Source organism: Odocoileus virginianus, chromosome 11 (genome assembly GCF_023699985.2).
Source record: "Odocoileus virginianus isolate 20LAN1187 ecotype Illinois chromosome 11, Ovbor_1.2, whole genome shotgun sequence".
In the NCBI taxonomy this organism is placed as follows: domain Eukaryota; kingdom Metazoa; phylum Chordata; class Mammalia; order Artiodactyla; family Cervidae; genus Odocoileus; species Odocoileus virginianus.
Genome location: NC_069684.1, coordinates 45,421,591 through 45,435,212, shown reverse-complemented (window position 1 = coordinate 45,435,212; position 13,622 = coordinate 45,421,591). Strand labels below are relative to the sequence as shown.

The following is a 13,622-nucleotide window of genomic DNA, read 5'->3' as shown; positions in this document are numbered from 1 at the left end:
AGAGGATGCAGTGGCACCTCCCCTTCTGACACACAACAATGACCCTCCACAAACATTCCTAGTTGTGGATTTCCTCACTTCCGACCCCTCAGGCTGTCTCCTCGCAGCAGCCAATAGCAGACCTCTCCCTGGGTTTGCTCCCCAAACCCCATGTTCTTGCCGCCAGCCCCCATCTGCACCAGGAACCCATGTCTCACGCTGGAGCCCCAGGGCTGTGGCATGGACTGTGTAGGTCTCACTTTGTCCTGCCTACCACAGACCTGTTCTTGTCCTTTTCTGATAGCCTCTTAAACTCCGCTGCTCTGCCTACTGATCTCTCCACTGGTGAGGGGGCTTCCTGAGATGTTGGGACCCTCTCTTTTCTCTCTTCTTTCTTTGGTCCTACCTGGTTCTGCAGGGATCTTTCTTGTCCTTTTGTGTGTCCAGGGTCTTCTGCTAGCATTCAGTCTTTTCTCTGAGAATTGTTCTTTTGTAAATGTGTTCTTGATGCTTTTGTAGGGAGTGATGAACCCCACATCCTCCTAACTCCTCCACCATCTTGACCTCCCCGCCTTTTCTTTCTTTATAAAATTTAATTGATTTCTTTTTTCTTTCTTTCTTTCTTTTTTTTTGGCCACACCATGCCATGCTATATAGCAAGTGGAATTCTAGTTCTTTGATCAGGGATTGAACCCATGCTCCCTGCAGTGGAAGTGCAGATTCTTAACCACTGGAGAGACTGCCAGGGATATCCCTAATTGATTTCTGCCCTGATCTTTATTTTATTTTATTTTTTCTAGTTCTTTTGAGTTTAATTTGCACTTTCTGTAGTTTCTTAAGATAGAAGCTGAAGTCATTGCTTTGAGACATTTCTGACATTTACTTTAAATGGGTGGTAAAGAGGAAAAAAATACTTCTAAAAAGGCACAAAAATTTTCAATAACTTTTGATTGTTAGTAGGATAAAACCCCACCCTCTTAAATTGTTTTTGTTATTGTTTTGGTCATTCTGTGTGACATGCAGGATCTTAGTTCCCTGACCAGAGAGCAAACCGGCACCTCCTGCAGTGGAGTGTGGAGTCTTAACCACTGGACTGTCAGGGAAGTCCAGTTTGTTATTTTAATATCCTTCTAAAAAGAATTTAAATTTAACATTGTAAACTAAGCATACCTCCTCTTTCATCTAAAGCCTATTAAAATGATAGTAAAGAAATTTTTAAAAGGGAAAATTTCACAAAAATGAAAAGCTGGGTGGGGGAAAAAGGCCTTAGTGAACAAACATCATCAAATTTTTGGAAGTTTATGGGTAAATAAAACAGAGCAGGATAAGCATTCAGAGAGGAAGCTATAGAGAGCAAGTAATAATTCTCCTCAGTAAAATCCTGGTAATAACCTTACTTAGAGATGGGAATGAGAAACGAAATTGAAAACAGACAGATAGAGACATTCTTAAAGAGTTTCATGACCTCCTCTTCTGAATTGGACGACTTGTTTTCTCAGCAGACGTACTGCTGTTCTTTCTTTGAACTGAGCTGCAGAATTCTTTTCAGTGTTTCTGATACACATATCTTTCTTTTTCTTGGAGTCCATCCTTATTTTGATGAGTACATTCTCAAACACTCCATTCAAAGCTACTTTTCTCTTTGATATATTTGGAAATGTTTGTGGAGGACAATTTTGATTGACTCATCGTGTAGGGGTAGTGGCACTACTAAATCCTTAGAAACTTGAATACTTGGAAGTGAGTAAAGTTGATTTTATTTTTCCCTTTGCCCTTATACTTTACTAATAATGAATAGTTGAGAGATTCTGTGCTCAAAATTATTGTCTCCACTATCTGAAACTTGTTTAAATTATTTCCAATATCCATGGTTATAGATGGGAAAGCCAATGCCAGACTGATCCTGATTAATTTAAGCATTCTCGGAAATTGGTAAAATTTGATTTTGAGTAGATAATCCCCAATATATACATACATGTTTACAAATAAATTTCATCAGATGTTTCATATTATATATTTTAATTTGTATTTTTCAGACAATGAATGATTTTGACTATTTGAAACTACTAGGTAAAGGCACTTTTGGGAAAGTTATTTTGGTTCGAGAGAAGGCAAGTGGAAAATATTATGCTATGAAGATTCTGAAGAAAGAAGTTATTATTGCCAAGGTAATAATACAAGAGTTGATTATAAAATTTTGGTTTATGTTGTCCACATGTGTGTGTGCTCATGCACGCACATGACTAGACTGTAGAAATTCCATTAAATAAGCAAAATGTTGATTATAGGCTACAGCTGCATAATATCTGTATATTGATATTTATTTATAGTATTAAAATTTTCAAAATTTTATAATAATCTATTATGTACAATCTTTTATTCTTTTCAGAGGAAATTTTAGTCTATGTTTGTTCATTTGGGAAAATGTTTTCACTATGTATTTGGGACCTGTGTCACTAATTATACTAGTAATTTTTTTATATTCCCCTAACAGTTTGAATTTTTTAGTAAAGTAGTGAATAGTATAGATTATTAGCATAGATTATTTTTACTGATAAATTTTATATCATTGAATGGAAAAGCATCCTTTGTAGATTTGAAACTACTGGAATAATAAAAAACTAAAATGATCACTACTGTATGTCTACTTAAAGTTTATTACTACACATGAGTACAACTTTATTTCTGTCATGAGAACTTTTAAGATTTATTTTCCTAGCATCTTTCCAGTACACATTACAGTATTATTAACTATTTATCATTTTGTACATAAAATCCCTAGAAATTCTTTATTTTACAACTAGAAATTTTGTAGTTTTTTTAAAAGTATTTATTAAATTGAATTATATTTGGTTTATAATATTGTTTTAGTTTCAGGTATATAGCTTAGTGATTCAGTTATTTTTTGTGATTATATTCCATATTAAGATTATATTCCATGTTAAGTATAATTCTCTGAGATACACAATAAATCCTTGTTACTTATCTATATTATGTATAGTAGTTTGAATCTGTTAATCCCATATGCCTAATTAGGCCATCACTTCTGGTAATAAGTTTATTTTCGGTGTTTGTGAGTCTTTCTGTTTTGTTTATAGAATTCATTTAATTTTTTTAAGATTCCTCATAAAAGTGATACAGTATTTGTGTTTCTGTGTCTGACTTACATCACTAAGTATAATGATCTCTAGGTCCTTTCATGTTACTGCAAATGGCATCATTTCATTCTTTTTATGGCTCAGTAGTATTGCACTGTGTATATGTATGTATGTGTGTTTATATACACATACATATGCACATCTTGTTAAATTAATCATCTCCTGATGGGTACTAAACTTGTTTCCATGTCTTGCCTGTTGTGAATGCTACTGCTGTGAACATTGAGGTGCATGTATTTTTTAAAAATTTATTTATTTTTAACTGGAGAACAATTGCTTTATTATATTATGTTAGTTTCTGCCATATATCAATATGAACCAGCCATAGGTAAGTGTAGTTTGTTTTTTCTGATTATATGCCCAGGAGTGGGATTGGTAGATCATATGGTAGTTGTGTTTTTAGTTTTTTAAGGAACCGCCATACTGTTTGCCATAGTGGCTACACCAATTTACATTCTCACCAACAGTATGGGAGAGTTCCCTTTTCTCCATATCTTCTCTAGCATTTATTATTTGTAGCCTTTTTGATGATAGTCATTTTGACAAGTGTGAAATGGTACTGAAGTGACAATGTACTTTGCTGTGATTTTTATTTCCTTTTCTCTAATAATTAGTGAGGGCTTCTTCAGTGGTAAAGACTCTGCATACCAATGCAGGAGACCCACATTCAATCCCTGGGTCACGATTCCCTGGAGGAGAGCATGGCAACCCACTCCAGTATTCTTGCCTGGAAAATCCTGTGGACAGAGGAGTCTGGTGGGCTATAGTCCATGGGGTCGCAAAAGAGTTGGATATGACTTGGCAACTAAACAACAGCAAAAATAATTAGTGACGTTGAACATCTTCTTTGGAGGAATGTCTTCTGTGCTTCTGCCGCTTTTTAATTAGGTTTTTTTTTTTTAATTGAGTTCTGTGAGCTTCTTGTATATTTTAGATATTAATTCCTTGTCAGTAGCATCATTTGAAAATATTTTTCTCCCATTCCATAGGTTTTTTTGTTTTGTTGATGGTTTCCTTTGCTGTGCAAAAAAATTTTAAGTTTGTTTAGGTCCCATTCTTTGTTTTATTTTTGCTTATACTTGTTTTGTTTTCAGAGACTAACCTAAGAAAATACTGCATTAATTTATGTCCACGAATATTTTGCCTGTGTTCTGGTCAAGGAGTTTTGTTGTGTCATGTCTTATATTTAGGTGTTTAAATAATTTTGAGTTTATTTTTGTATGTGGTGTTAGGGAGTGTTCTAATTTTATCGATCTACATGCAGCTGTTTAACTCTCCCATCACCATTTGTTGAAGAAGCTATCTTTTTTCCATTTTGTATACTTGCCTCCTTCGTCATGGATTGACTATAGGTGCATGGGTTTATTTATGGGCTCTCTATTCTGTACCATTGGGCTATAAATCAGTTTTTGTGCCAGTACCATGCTGTTTTGATTACTGTAGCTCTGTAATATAGTCTGATGTCAGGGAGCATGATATTTCCAGCTCTGTTCTTCCATCTCAAGATTTCTTTGGCAATTCAGGGTCTTTTGTGGTTCCATATGAATTTTAAGAATATTTGTTCCAGTTCTATGAATAAAGTCATAGGTATTTGGATAAAAATTGCATTACATCTGTAAATTCCTTTGGGTAGTATGGCCATTTTAATTATATTAATTGTTCCATTCCAAGGGCATGGGATCTTTCCCTTTCATTGTTGAATTGTCTTCAGTTTCCTCTATCAGTGTTTTATAGTTTTGAATGTATAGACTTTTCACCTCCTTGGTATTTTATTTTCTTAATGTGATTTCAAACAGGAATTTTTTTAAAATTTCTTCTTGTTGATATATCATTGTTAGTGTAATGAAAGAGATTTGTGTATATTGATGTTTTATCCTGCTGTCTTGCTGAATTCATTTAGTAGTTCCACTAGTTTTTGTGTAGTGTTAGTGATTTTTGTGGGTTTTGCTGTCTTAAATGATCTTAAATGTCTTAAATGATCAGTCATTGAGAAAGTGAAATTTCAGTGAACATTTGAAGGAAATGAGGAAGCAAACCATTCAGGTATTTGGGAGGAATAATATTCCTGATAGAGGAAATCACAGCCAAAAAAAAGTGCTGAGGGAAGCAGCATATTTTAAAAATAGCTAGGAATCTAGTCTAGCATGACTTGCAAAGAGTAAAAACAGTGGAGAGTTGTTTATGATAGTGGTAGATGCTGTAAGGATTTTGGGTTTTACTCATTGTACTGGCCAGCCATTGGAAGTTTTTATACTTGTTTTTTTTTTTTTAACTATATCATGTATAGTAACCTGATATAGTTTTCATTTTAATATCATCACCTGGGCTATACTGTTGAGAATAGACTGTGGAAGCAGGGAGCTTGTTAGGAGTTATCTGCAATAATCCAGACAATTGATTATAGTGGCTTGCATCAGGGTATTAGCAGTGGAGGTGGTAAGACATATTCAGTCTGGGGCATATTTTGATGAAGAACCATCAGGATTGCCTGACAGATTGAATGATAGTATGGTGGCTCAATTGGTAAAGAATTCACCTGCAATGCAGGAGACATGGATTCAATCCCTGGGTTGGGAAGATCTCCTGGAGAAGGAAATGGTAACCCACTCCATTATTCTTGCCTGGGAAATCCCATGGACAGAGGAGCCTGGTGGGTTACAGTTCATGGGCTTGCAAGCGTCAGATACAACTTAATGACCAAACAACCACAAGTATGACATCCTTTCTATGCAGAAAAATATATAGATTTCTGACACATGGCTTGTCAAAACAGAGCAAGTACATAGCGATCACTTGTAGTCATTGTGGTTGATTAAGAATAAAGGTACCAAGGTAAAACCTTTTCTCCCCTTTTCTCCCTGCTTCCCCGCCTCCTTCATCTTCTCCACTCGGCCTCATTTATAGCTCTGGATTACTTTTTTTTTTTAATGCTTTCGATGTCATGTATCTTGATTTCAGCCAGCTTCATGAAATCAGTCTTTAGAGTCTTGTCGTCAAAATGGAGAAAATAATGTGAACAGAGTTAAAGTGTACCTGGTTAAGTTGCTACTGAGTTGTTGGAAATGACCATTGATGTTGGACTTAGATGAGATCAATCTTGACCTTTTCACTTGCAGTTTAACTTCTGTGAACCTCAGTTACCTCATATAAAATGGGAATAATCAAAGACACCTGCTCAGTTACTACAAGGATTAAAGGAGATGACACCCTTGTCCATAGTGATAGAGATGTTCTCTTCTGTTTCTCTGTCATCATTTGCTCCTTGTCCACCTCCCGCCAAAAACTTAACTACCAAAAGCAATAAGTGGGGAGAATGAAAAGGAGAATTTTAGACCATGTTTGGTAAAGGGTAGTGATAAATTAGAGAGGATTGGAAAAATGAGTATGAGGAAGACTATTCTTCTGTGTCATGTTTGCAAAAAATCATGAAAAAATCCATTCTCCCTAAGCTGCTTTCTATGAAAGAAATTAGATATTAAAATTCGTTAGTCTTTTGCCATGGATGAATATATATGAAACTAAATTTCGAAAGCTTTTTCATGAAAACATTTTACTTATATGCCCAAGCGCTCTTTATTTGTAATCATGATCAACAAATGGATTTTTAGAAAAGCATCATATTGTTTTAGCCCCTAAGATTTATCAGTGTTATTTATAACTTTTTGTTTTGACATGTTGCTTTTAACTGTAATTAAAAATTATTGACATCTGTGTTTACTTTTTAGCTTGTGCATACCTTATCTTCATAGCAGAAACTAATTAGTATGTGAAATACTGTACCATTAAATGTGCATTAAGGAGAAAATTTTAATTTGATCAGATGTAAAGTATGGTAAAAAATACATTTTAATACATAAAATATATGTGCATGGTATTAATTCTGTTTTCATTCTTATAACAAAGAAATACTGTTTTAGCTTTTGCCTACCTACATCTTTACTTGACTCCTTTAATGTGGTTAGGCAGATTACAGAATTTAGGGGAAAAAAATAATCTTTCATGGAACTTACTAAGTGATTTAGAAAAATAACTATTACATATAATGAGCTTGTTTCAACAAAATAGAATGAAATAGCTGCCAGAAATATTAACTGAAGCGCTAGGATATCTTTTCCAAATGGGTTTCATACTTCTCTTTTTTTAGTCTTTTCCTAGTTTACTGCCTCACATCACTTAAAATCCTAAAGCATAACTGGTAAATGTTGCCTTCTCTGACTGCATATAAAGTAATACTTCTGCTTTATTCTCTGTTGCAAGCATATTGCTGTTAGTTTTTCACTGTTAATTTTTTATCTCAAAAATATTTCAAACAATTTTTCTTGCTCCTGGTGCCACTGCAGTCATCCTAGCCATCCTAGTTTCTCACTCTTACACTGCAGTTGTCTCCTAACCGATCACTCCTGTTTCTGCTGTCCTTCTGAGAGGAGCTTGAGCAAATTTAAAACCAGAAATCAATGTGTGCCCCAATCCCCAAATCCTACACCATCATGTTACTCAACCTGTGATCTTCCAGTAGCATTAATTTTCCTTCTTTACCCCACTTTCTCATAAGATCACTTATCAGAATTCATAATTATATCTTAAATTGGATGTGTACCAATTTGATATGCACCAGTGTCTTCTCCACTAGCATGTCAACTCCATAAGCAAAAGAATCATGGAGTCTTTTTTACAAAAATTATTTTACATTTGTACTGTTATTGTTATTTAGTAAGTGCATGTCAAGGATTTCATTTTTTAATCAATGAATTCAGCTTTATAGCCCATAAAATAGCCACTTGTATAATCCTTAATCATGTATTTTGTATCCATTATATGGTTCTCATAAACTTTAGCAATCCCTTGTCTTCTTTGTTTTTTCCATTAATGCTGACCACCATCTAACCAACTGGAATGATAGCTCCAGGAGGGCAGGACTTTTGTCTGTGGTGTTCAGTATCCTGTCTTCAGTGGATAGAATACCCAGAGTATATTTGTTTCATATTTATTGAAAAAATAAATGATTGAATGAGTGAAAGTTCCACATATGAGACATCTTGGAATTCATTCCTATGATAAACTGTTAAGTTCAACAAACATTTAACAACTACCTACTGTATACTAATCATTATGGTAAGCGTGGGTATAGAAATAAGTTCTGATATCATTTATATTTAGTATTTTTTACTAAGATGTTTGGTGTTCTAATTAATTTAAAATTTATGGCATGATATGATGGTGGTTTTCATGTTTGAGCATTTAAACTTGGTTCTTATTAACCAAATAAGACTTGAATGCTTTCTTACCCATACTTTATTTCACTGGTTTTAAATACTATGTCGTTACACTTAATTGAAAAAGACACATGTACCTAGAGCCTATTACACAGAATGAAGTAAGTCAGAAACAGAAAGACAAACACCGTATATTAAGGCATACATATGGAACCTAGAAAGATGGTACTGATGATCCTATGTACAGGGGAGCAAAAGAGACACAGACGTAAAGAACAGACTTTTGGACTCAGTGGGAGAAGGAGAGGATGGAATGATTTGAGAGAATAGCATTGAAACATATATATTACCATATGTCAATGCAAGTTGGACATATGAAGTGGGGCGCCTAAAGCTGGTGCTCTGTGACAACCTGGAGGAGACAGGGTGGGGGGAGAGAGGGGGGGGCGTTCAGGATGGAGGGGACGCATGTACACCTCTGGCCAATTCATATGGATGTATGACAGAAACCATGACAATATTGTAAAGTAATTATCCTCCAAGCAAAATTAGTTAATTTTAAAAAATGAATTGGTTTCACTCTCTTGGAATGGCTTTTGTATTTTAGCATCTTTGATCATTCTCTTGCTCATTTATCTTCTAAGTCTAAATAAGGTCAGATGCTTTTGTAAAGATTAATACAGTGTCCTAAAGTTTCCACTTCTTACTTATAATGTTGATTTGCTGGCTGTGTTAATAAATTGATCCAGCAAGGGCTTTGTTTAGGATCTTGGCAGAAGTAGAAACCAGAGATGTTGTGTTAGTTTCAGCATTTATCTCCCTTTCCTTTCTTCTTTAAGATAGTGTTATTTTTGAGATAAGAAATGTTTTTCCAGTTCTCCATTTGTTGAAGAAAATCTTCCCTAATTCACTTTTGATGTCAAGATGAAATTTATGTACAAAATTGAGGAAATACAATCTTAGTGTATTTTTGGCTTTAAATATATCCAGATCTTGAAAGTGTCCTATAATAGGCTATGATTTTTTTTTTAATTTCTTTTTTTTCTAAAGAAAAGCATGCTAAAAAACCACAAAACAAAAATATACAGTTTTATACTATTTTTATTTCTTTTTTTTTTTGACACTGAAATACATTTTATTAATAAAGAACGTTGAGATAAGCATACCAATTTAAATACAAATATTTCTGAAATGTATAATTTAGAATTAAACCTCTTAATGTGTACTGTGTTCCTCTTTTCAATAACTTATTTTTCTTCTAGGTAGAAGACTTACCAATTCTATGATCTTTACTGAAATATATCCTTTGTATCCCCCTGAATACAATGTAATACAAACATGGAAATATTAACAACTCCATACCTAGCTGTTAACTTACAGGACATTTTCTTCAAGGGGAAAGGCTTACTATCTCATTTTTTGTGTCCCTGGTAATTTTTGCTTATTATTATATCATTATTGATATACTTTGATAAAGTATGACTGAGTTTATATATTATAGCCATCTGATTTAAATCACTAATTTGATTTTTTTTTTTTTTTTTTGGTAGAAGAGAAGCTAAGCAATAAAGGAGCATATGTTTAAAATCTTTTTCTGTGTCTGGGTTTAATTTCTTCTGGTCTTAGAGAAATGGTGAAATTTTTGTATTATTTGTGCTCGGAGCATATATTAAAGGTTTATTTGCCTTTTTCTTTCATAGGATGAAGTGGCACACACTTTAACTGAAAGCAGAGTATTAAAGAACACTAGACATCCCTTTTTAACAGTAAGTGACTAGAGGAAAGATGTTATAATTGTAACATTTTATATTTAAGGGAGTTTTATTACAGCAATTGAGTATGAAAAGTAACATTTTCAGTCACATTTATTTAGGTATGCCATTTTCTTTGATTTGCAAAGTTCTTGTATGTTCCTGGTCCCAATGAAGTGTTTTAAGATTAAGAAAAACAGATAGACTTTCAAAAGGAAGAAACTTTTAAGAGTTAGGATTGTTTTACTAATAATTATAATTTTAGTTTTTCCCGAAATAATGCCCATTGCTGATCTTCACAAAATGTGTTTTATATTTCTCATAAATTTTTATTTAAGTGTTCTTAAAGGAATAAATAGACTCTTAAGGAACATGAACAATTTATCAATCACACTTAGTGTTTCTAAGTGTTCTATTTTGGATACTGTTGTAAAAATGTAGGATTATAATATAACATGTTTTCTTTTTCATTTCAAGTCCCTGAAATATTCCTTCCAGACAAAAGACCGTTTGTGTTTTGTGATGGAATATGTTAATGGGGGAGAGGTGAGTCAAATATAACCAACACTTGCATTTGCATGGTAGTATTGTTGTTTTTCTAAAGTATTTACAAGTTATAGTGTAATAGTTCTCTACTTCTTGATAGAGATTTGATAGCTCTCTACTATTTTAGTAAATGAGAGCTGAATAATTTTTAATGAAATATAATGATCATTTATTTTTTTAACTAGCAATACTTTATGTATAGGGAAGCATAATCAACTCTTTTCTTAATTTTTTAAATGTAAATTTTACTACGGATAGTGATTTTTAAAATCACGGTTAATTTTGAAAACCAGACATATAGGGTTTATGGTGCTTTACATAGTTCTTCTGCAAGTTTTTGCGAAACTTGTAAAAAATTATTTCACCCATTTTAAACTCAGTTTAACAATAGGCCACAGGTACATTGCGGTTGAATTTTCTCTTCTACATAGTAGTTAAGAGTAACCTTGACTGTATTTAGATGATTTTTTAGTTTTGAAGGGAAATTCAATCATTGTAATAGTATATTCACCTTTTCCTTTATTTCTTTATCCTTTTCCCTATTTTTCATCAAAATCAATGCGAGGGGAAAATATAGTTTACTGGAAATATTTCACATTGTGAGTATTCTGAAATTTAATTCTTAAATAGGGCCTGTATCTCACAGACTTTAAAATAATCTTATTACCTGAAAGCAAAGAAGGAAGGAGAGGGAAGGAAGAAGGGAGGAAAAGAGGGAGGGAGGGAGAGGGAAGGAGGGAAAGAGAGGGAGGAAGGAAAGAGGGAAAGAGGTAAGGAAAGAAGAAGCAATTATCCTCTATAGCATGTTTTCTCCTATTGAATTATCTGACTTACAGGAATTAGTGCATTGCAAAAAATTCATTCATTCATTTGGTAAACACATTTTGAGTGCCTTGGCAGTGTGAGTTTATCAAAATGTGTTGAGTTTATAATTTATCTTATAACTGTATTATAAATTAGAATATAGTGAAAGATCTAAGTGTTAATAAATTCATAAAAGGAAATTTGTTATGAATGGATCTAGTGTTTAGGATAGGCTTAATGAAATTCCAACAGGGGAACTGATTTGAGAGGATATTTCAGGCAGAGAGAATGATTTGAGCAAAATCACTGGTAGGCAAGTACAGAGGAACAAGTTGACTAGCTAGAATTTAATAATCCAGGCATTCTGAACTGGACCCTTGTCAGATGTCTGAGAAAATAAAAAGAAGATGGGTGTTATAATTATATAGGATTGATCTGTCTTAACAGTTCATTAATTGAATGTGGGTAGAAAAGCATTTGGTTGGGATCACGGAGAATTAATATGTGTAGTGAACTTATGAAGAGTGTGTTAAGAGTAAAATTATAAATTGGGTTTTAAAAAGCTTTATCCTAAGGTTCCAAGAAATATATATGTGGAGATACCATAGAGAATAAATAAGGGTCAGAATATGGATATAGATTTGGGAGCCATTCCCATAAAGGTTGTAATTTAAGTTATGGAGGTGAATATTTCCTGTTTTATAGGAAATTTAAATTGGTGAAGTCTCTATGTTAGTATCTATCAAAATTAAAAATACACATATTCTGGGACCCAGGAATTTCACTTCCAGGAGTCTACTTAGATATTCATGCAGTGAAATACTTTATATTCATTAAAAAGAATGATGTTACCCTATATGGGCTGAGACAGTGTAATTTCTAAGATATGTTATGAAATAAGAAAAGTAAGATGCAGACAGAATATAAAGTATGCTACTGACATGTTAAAGTAAGACCATATATGTGTGCATATATGTCTGTGTGTACATTGACTATCTCTGAATTATGTACTGGACATTAGTGCTTATCTTCAGGAAGGCAAACTGAATCACTGGGGGAAAGATGGGAGGAAGTCTTATTTTTCACTTTATTCTTGGGCATCTTTTGTATTTTGTATCAAAGGTGTATATTAAAGTTGAAGGAAGAAAGATAGGTAGGCAGATGGATGGATGACTAGTGGAGAGAATATTATATAGGGAAATGATAAACTGCAGGCAAAAAGTTGGAGAAGCACTTTTAAATTATAGAAATACTCTTAGTATCATGTGTTTGTATCTATCATAAAAATTAGCACATTGCTTTATAATTATTTACTTATCTGTCCTTCCTACTAGGCTCAAAGCTCCCTAAAGACTACCCACTGGTATAACCCTGGCAGCTAACTCACTACCTGACACATAGTAGGAACTTGACACTTACTGGATGTTTTGAATGAGCAAATAAGCAAATAGATGAAAAGTTTTCCCTCCAGGAACAGGGATAAAACAAGTTAGCAAAAGTGGTAAACTAGAGGGGACATCCCTGGTGGCCCAGTGGTTAAGACTCTGTCTTCCAATTAAGGGACACAGGTTCAGTTCCTTCTTGGGGAACTAAGACCCCACATACCATAGGGCAACTAAACCCACACATACCAACTGAGACTTGAAGCGGTCAAATAAAGGAGTTAAAAAAAAACTGGTAAAGTAAGAACTATTGAGATGTAGGAAGAAAAATATAGAGTAATGTGGTACATAGGTTCTTTAGAAAAAATGCTTAAAGTGTATTTTCAGGAGAACCTATCTTTTTGTGTATTTATGAAATATTTATTTATTGAGAATGAGCAGTGTACTCTGGTAGATAAGTGGGTGTAGAGATCTGAATTAAGCATAGCTCTTACTCTAATAAAAGAGTTTATGGTCTAGTGGGAAAGATAAAGTATAAAATTTATACTAAGTGTAAACTTGATAATTATCTCTGGTATCAGAAGTATATAGATTAATGACCATGGGACTTCATAGGAAAGAAGGAAGAGTTTTAGATGGTGGGATGAAGGGAAGCTGCCTGGAAGCTTAGTAGAAGGAGCTAGTTGTCACTCGTACTTCTGTTCTAAACCTTGAGTACGTAGACAATTAATCAATTGATGATTGTTAAAATATTTTTTTCTTACACAGAAGTAGATTTTCAAGCTAGCC

At 33.6% G+C, this 13,622-nt stretch overlaps 1 protein-coding gene across 7 annotated transcripts in view; it reads left to right on the top strand.

Annotated features, from left to right (window-relative positions):
• AKT3 (AKT serine/threonine kinase 3) overlaps window positions 1-13,622 on the top strand; it is a 264,755-nt gene that overhangs the window by 171,117 nt on the left and 80,016 nt on the right. For all 7 annotated transcript variants that reach the window (XR_011490377.1, XM_070474384.1, XM_070474383.1 and 4 more), the window contains 3 exons: window positions 2,016-2,147; window positions 10,051-10,116; window positions 10,579-10,647. Coding sequence is in view for 6 of the 7 variants with exons in the window: in XM_070474384.1 (XP_070330485.1) it covers window positions 2,016-2,147; window positions 10,051-10,116; window positions 10,579-10,647 (267 nt within the window). In the remaining variant the exon portion in view is untranslated. The remainder of the gene's footprint in view (window positions 1-2,015; window positions 2,148-10,050; window positions 10,117-10,578; window positions 10,648-13,622) is intronic.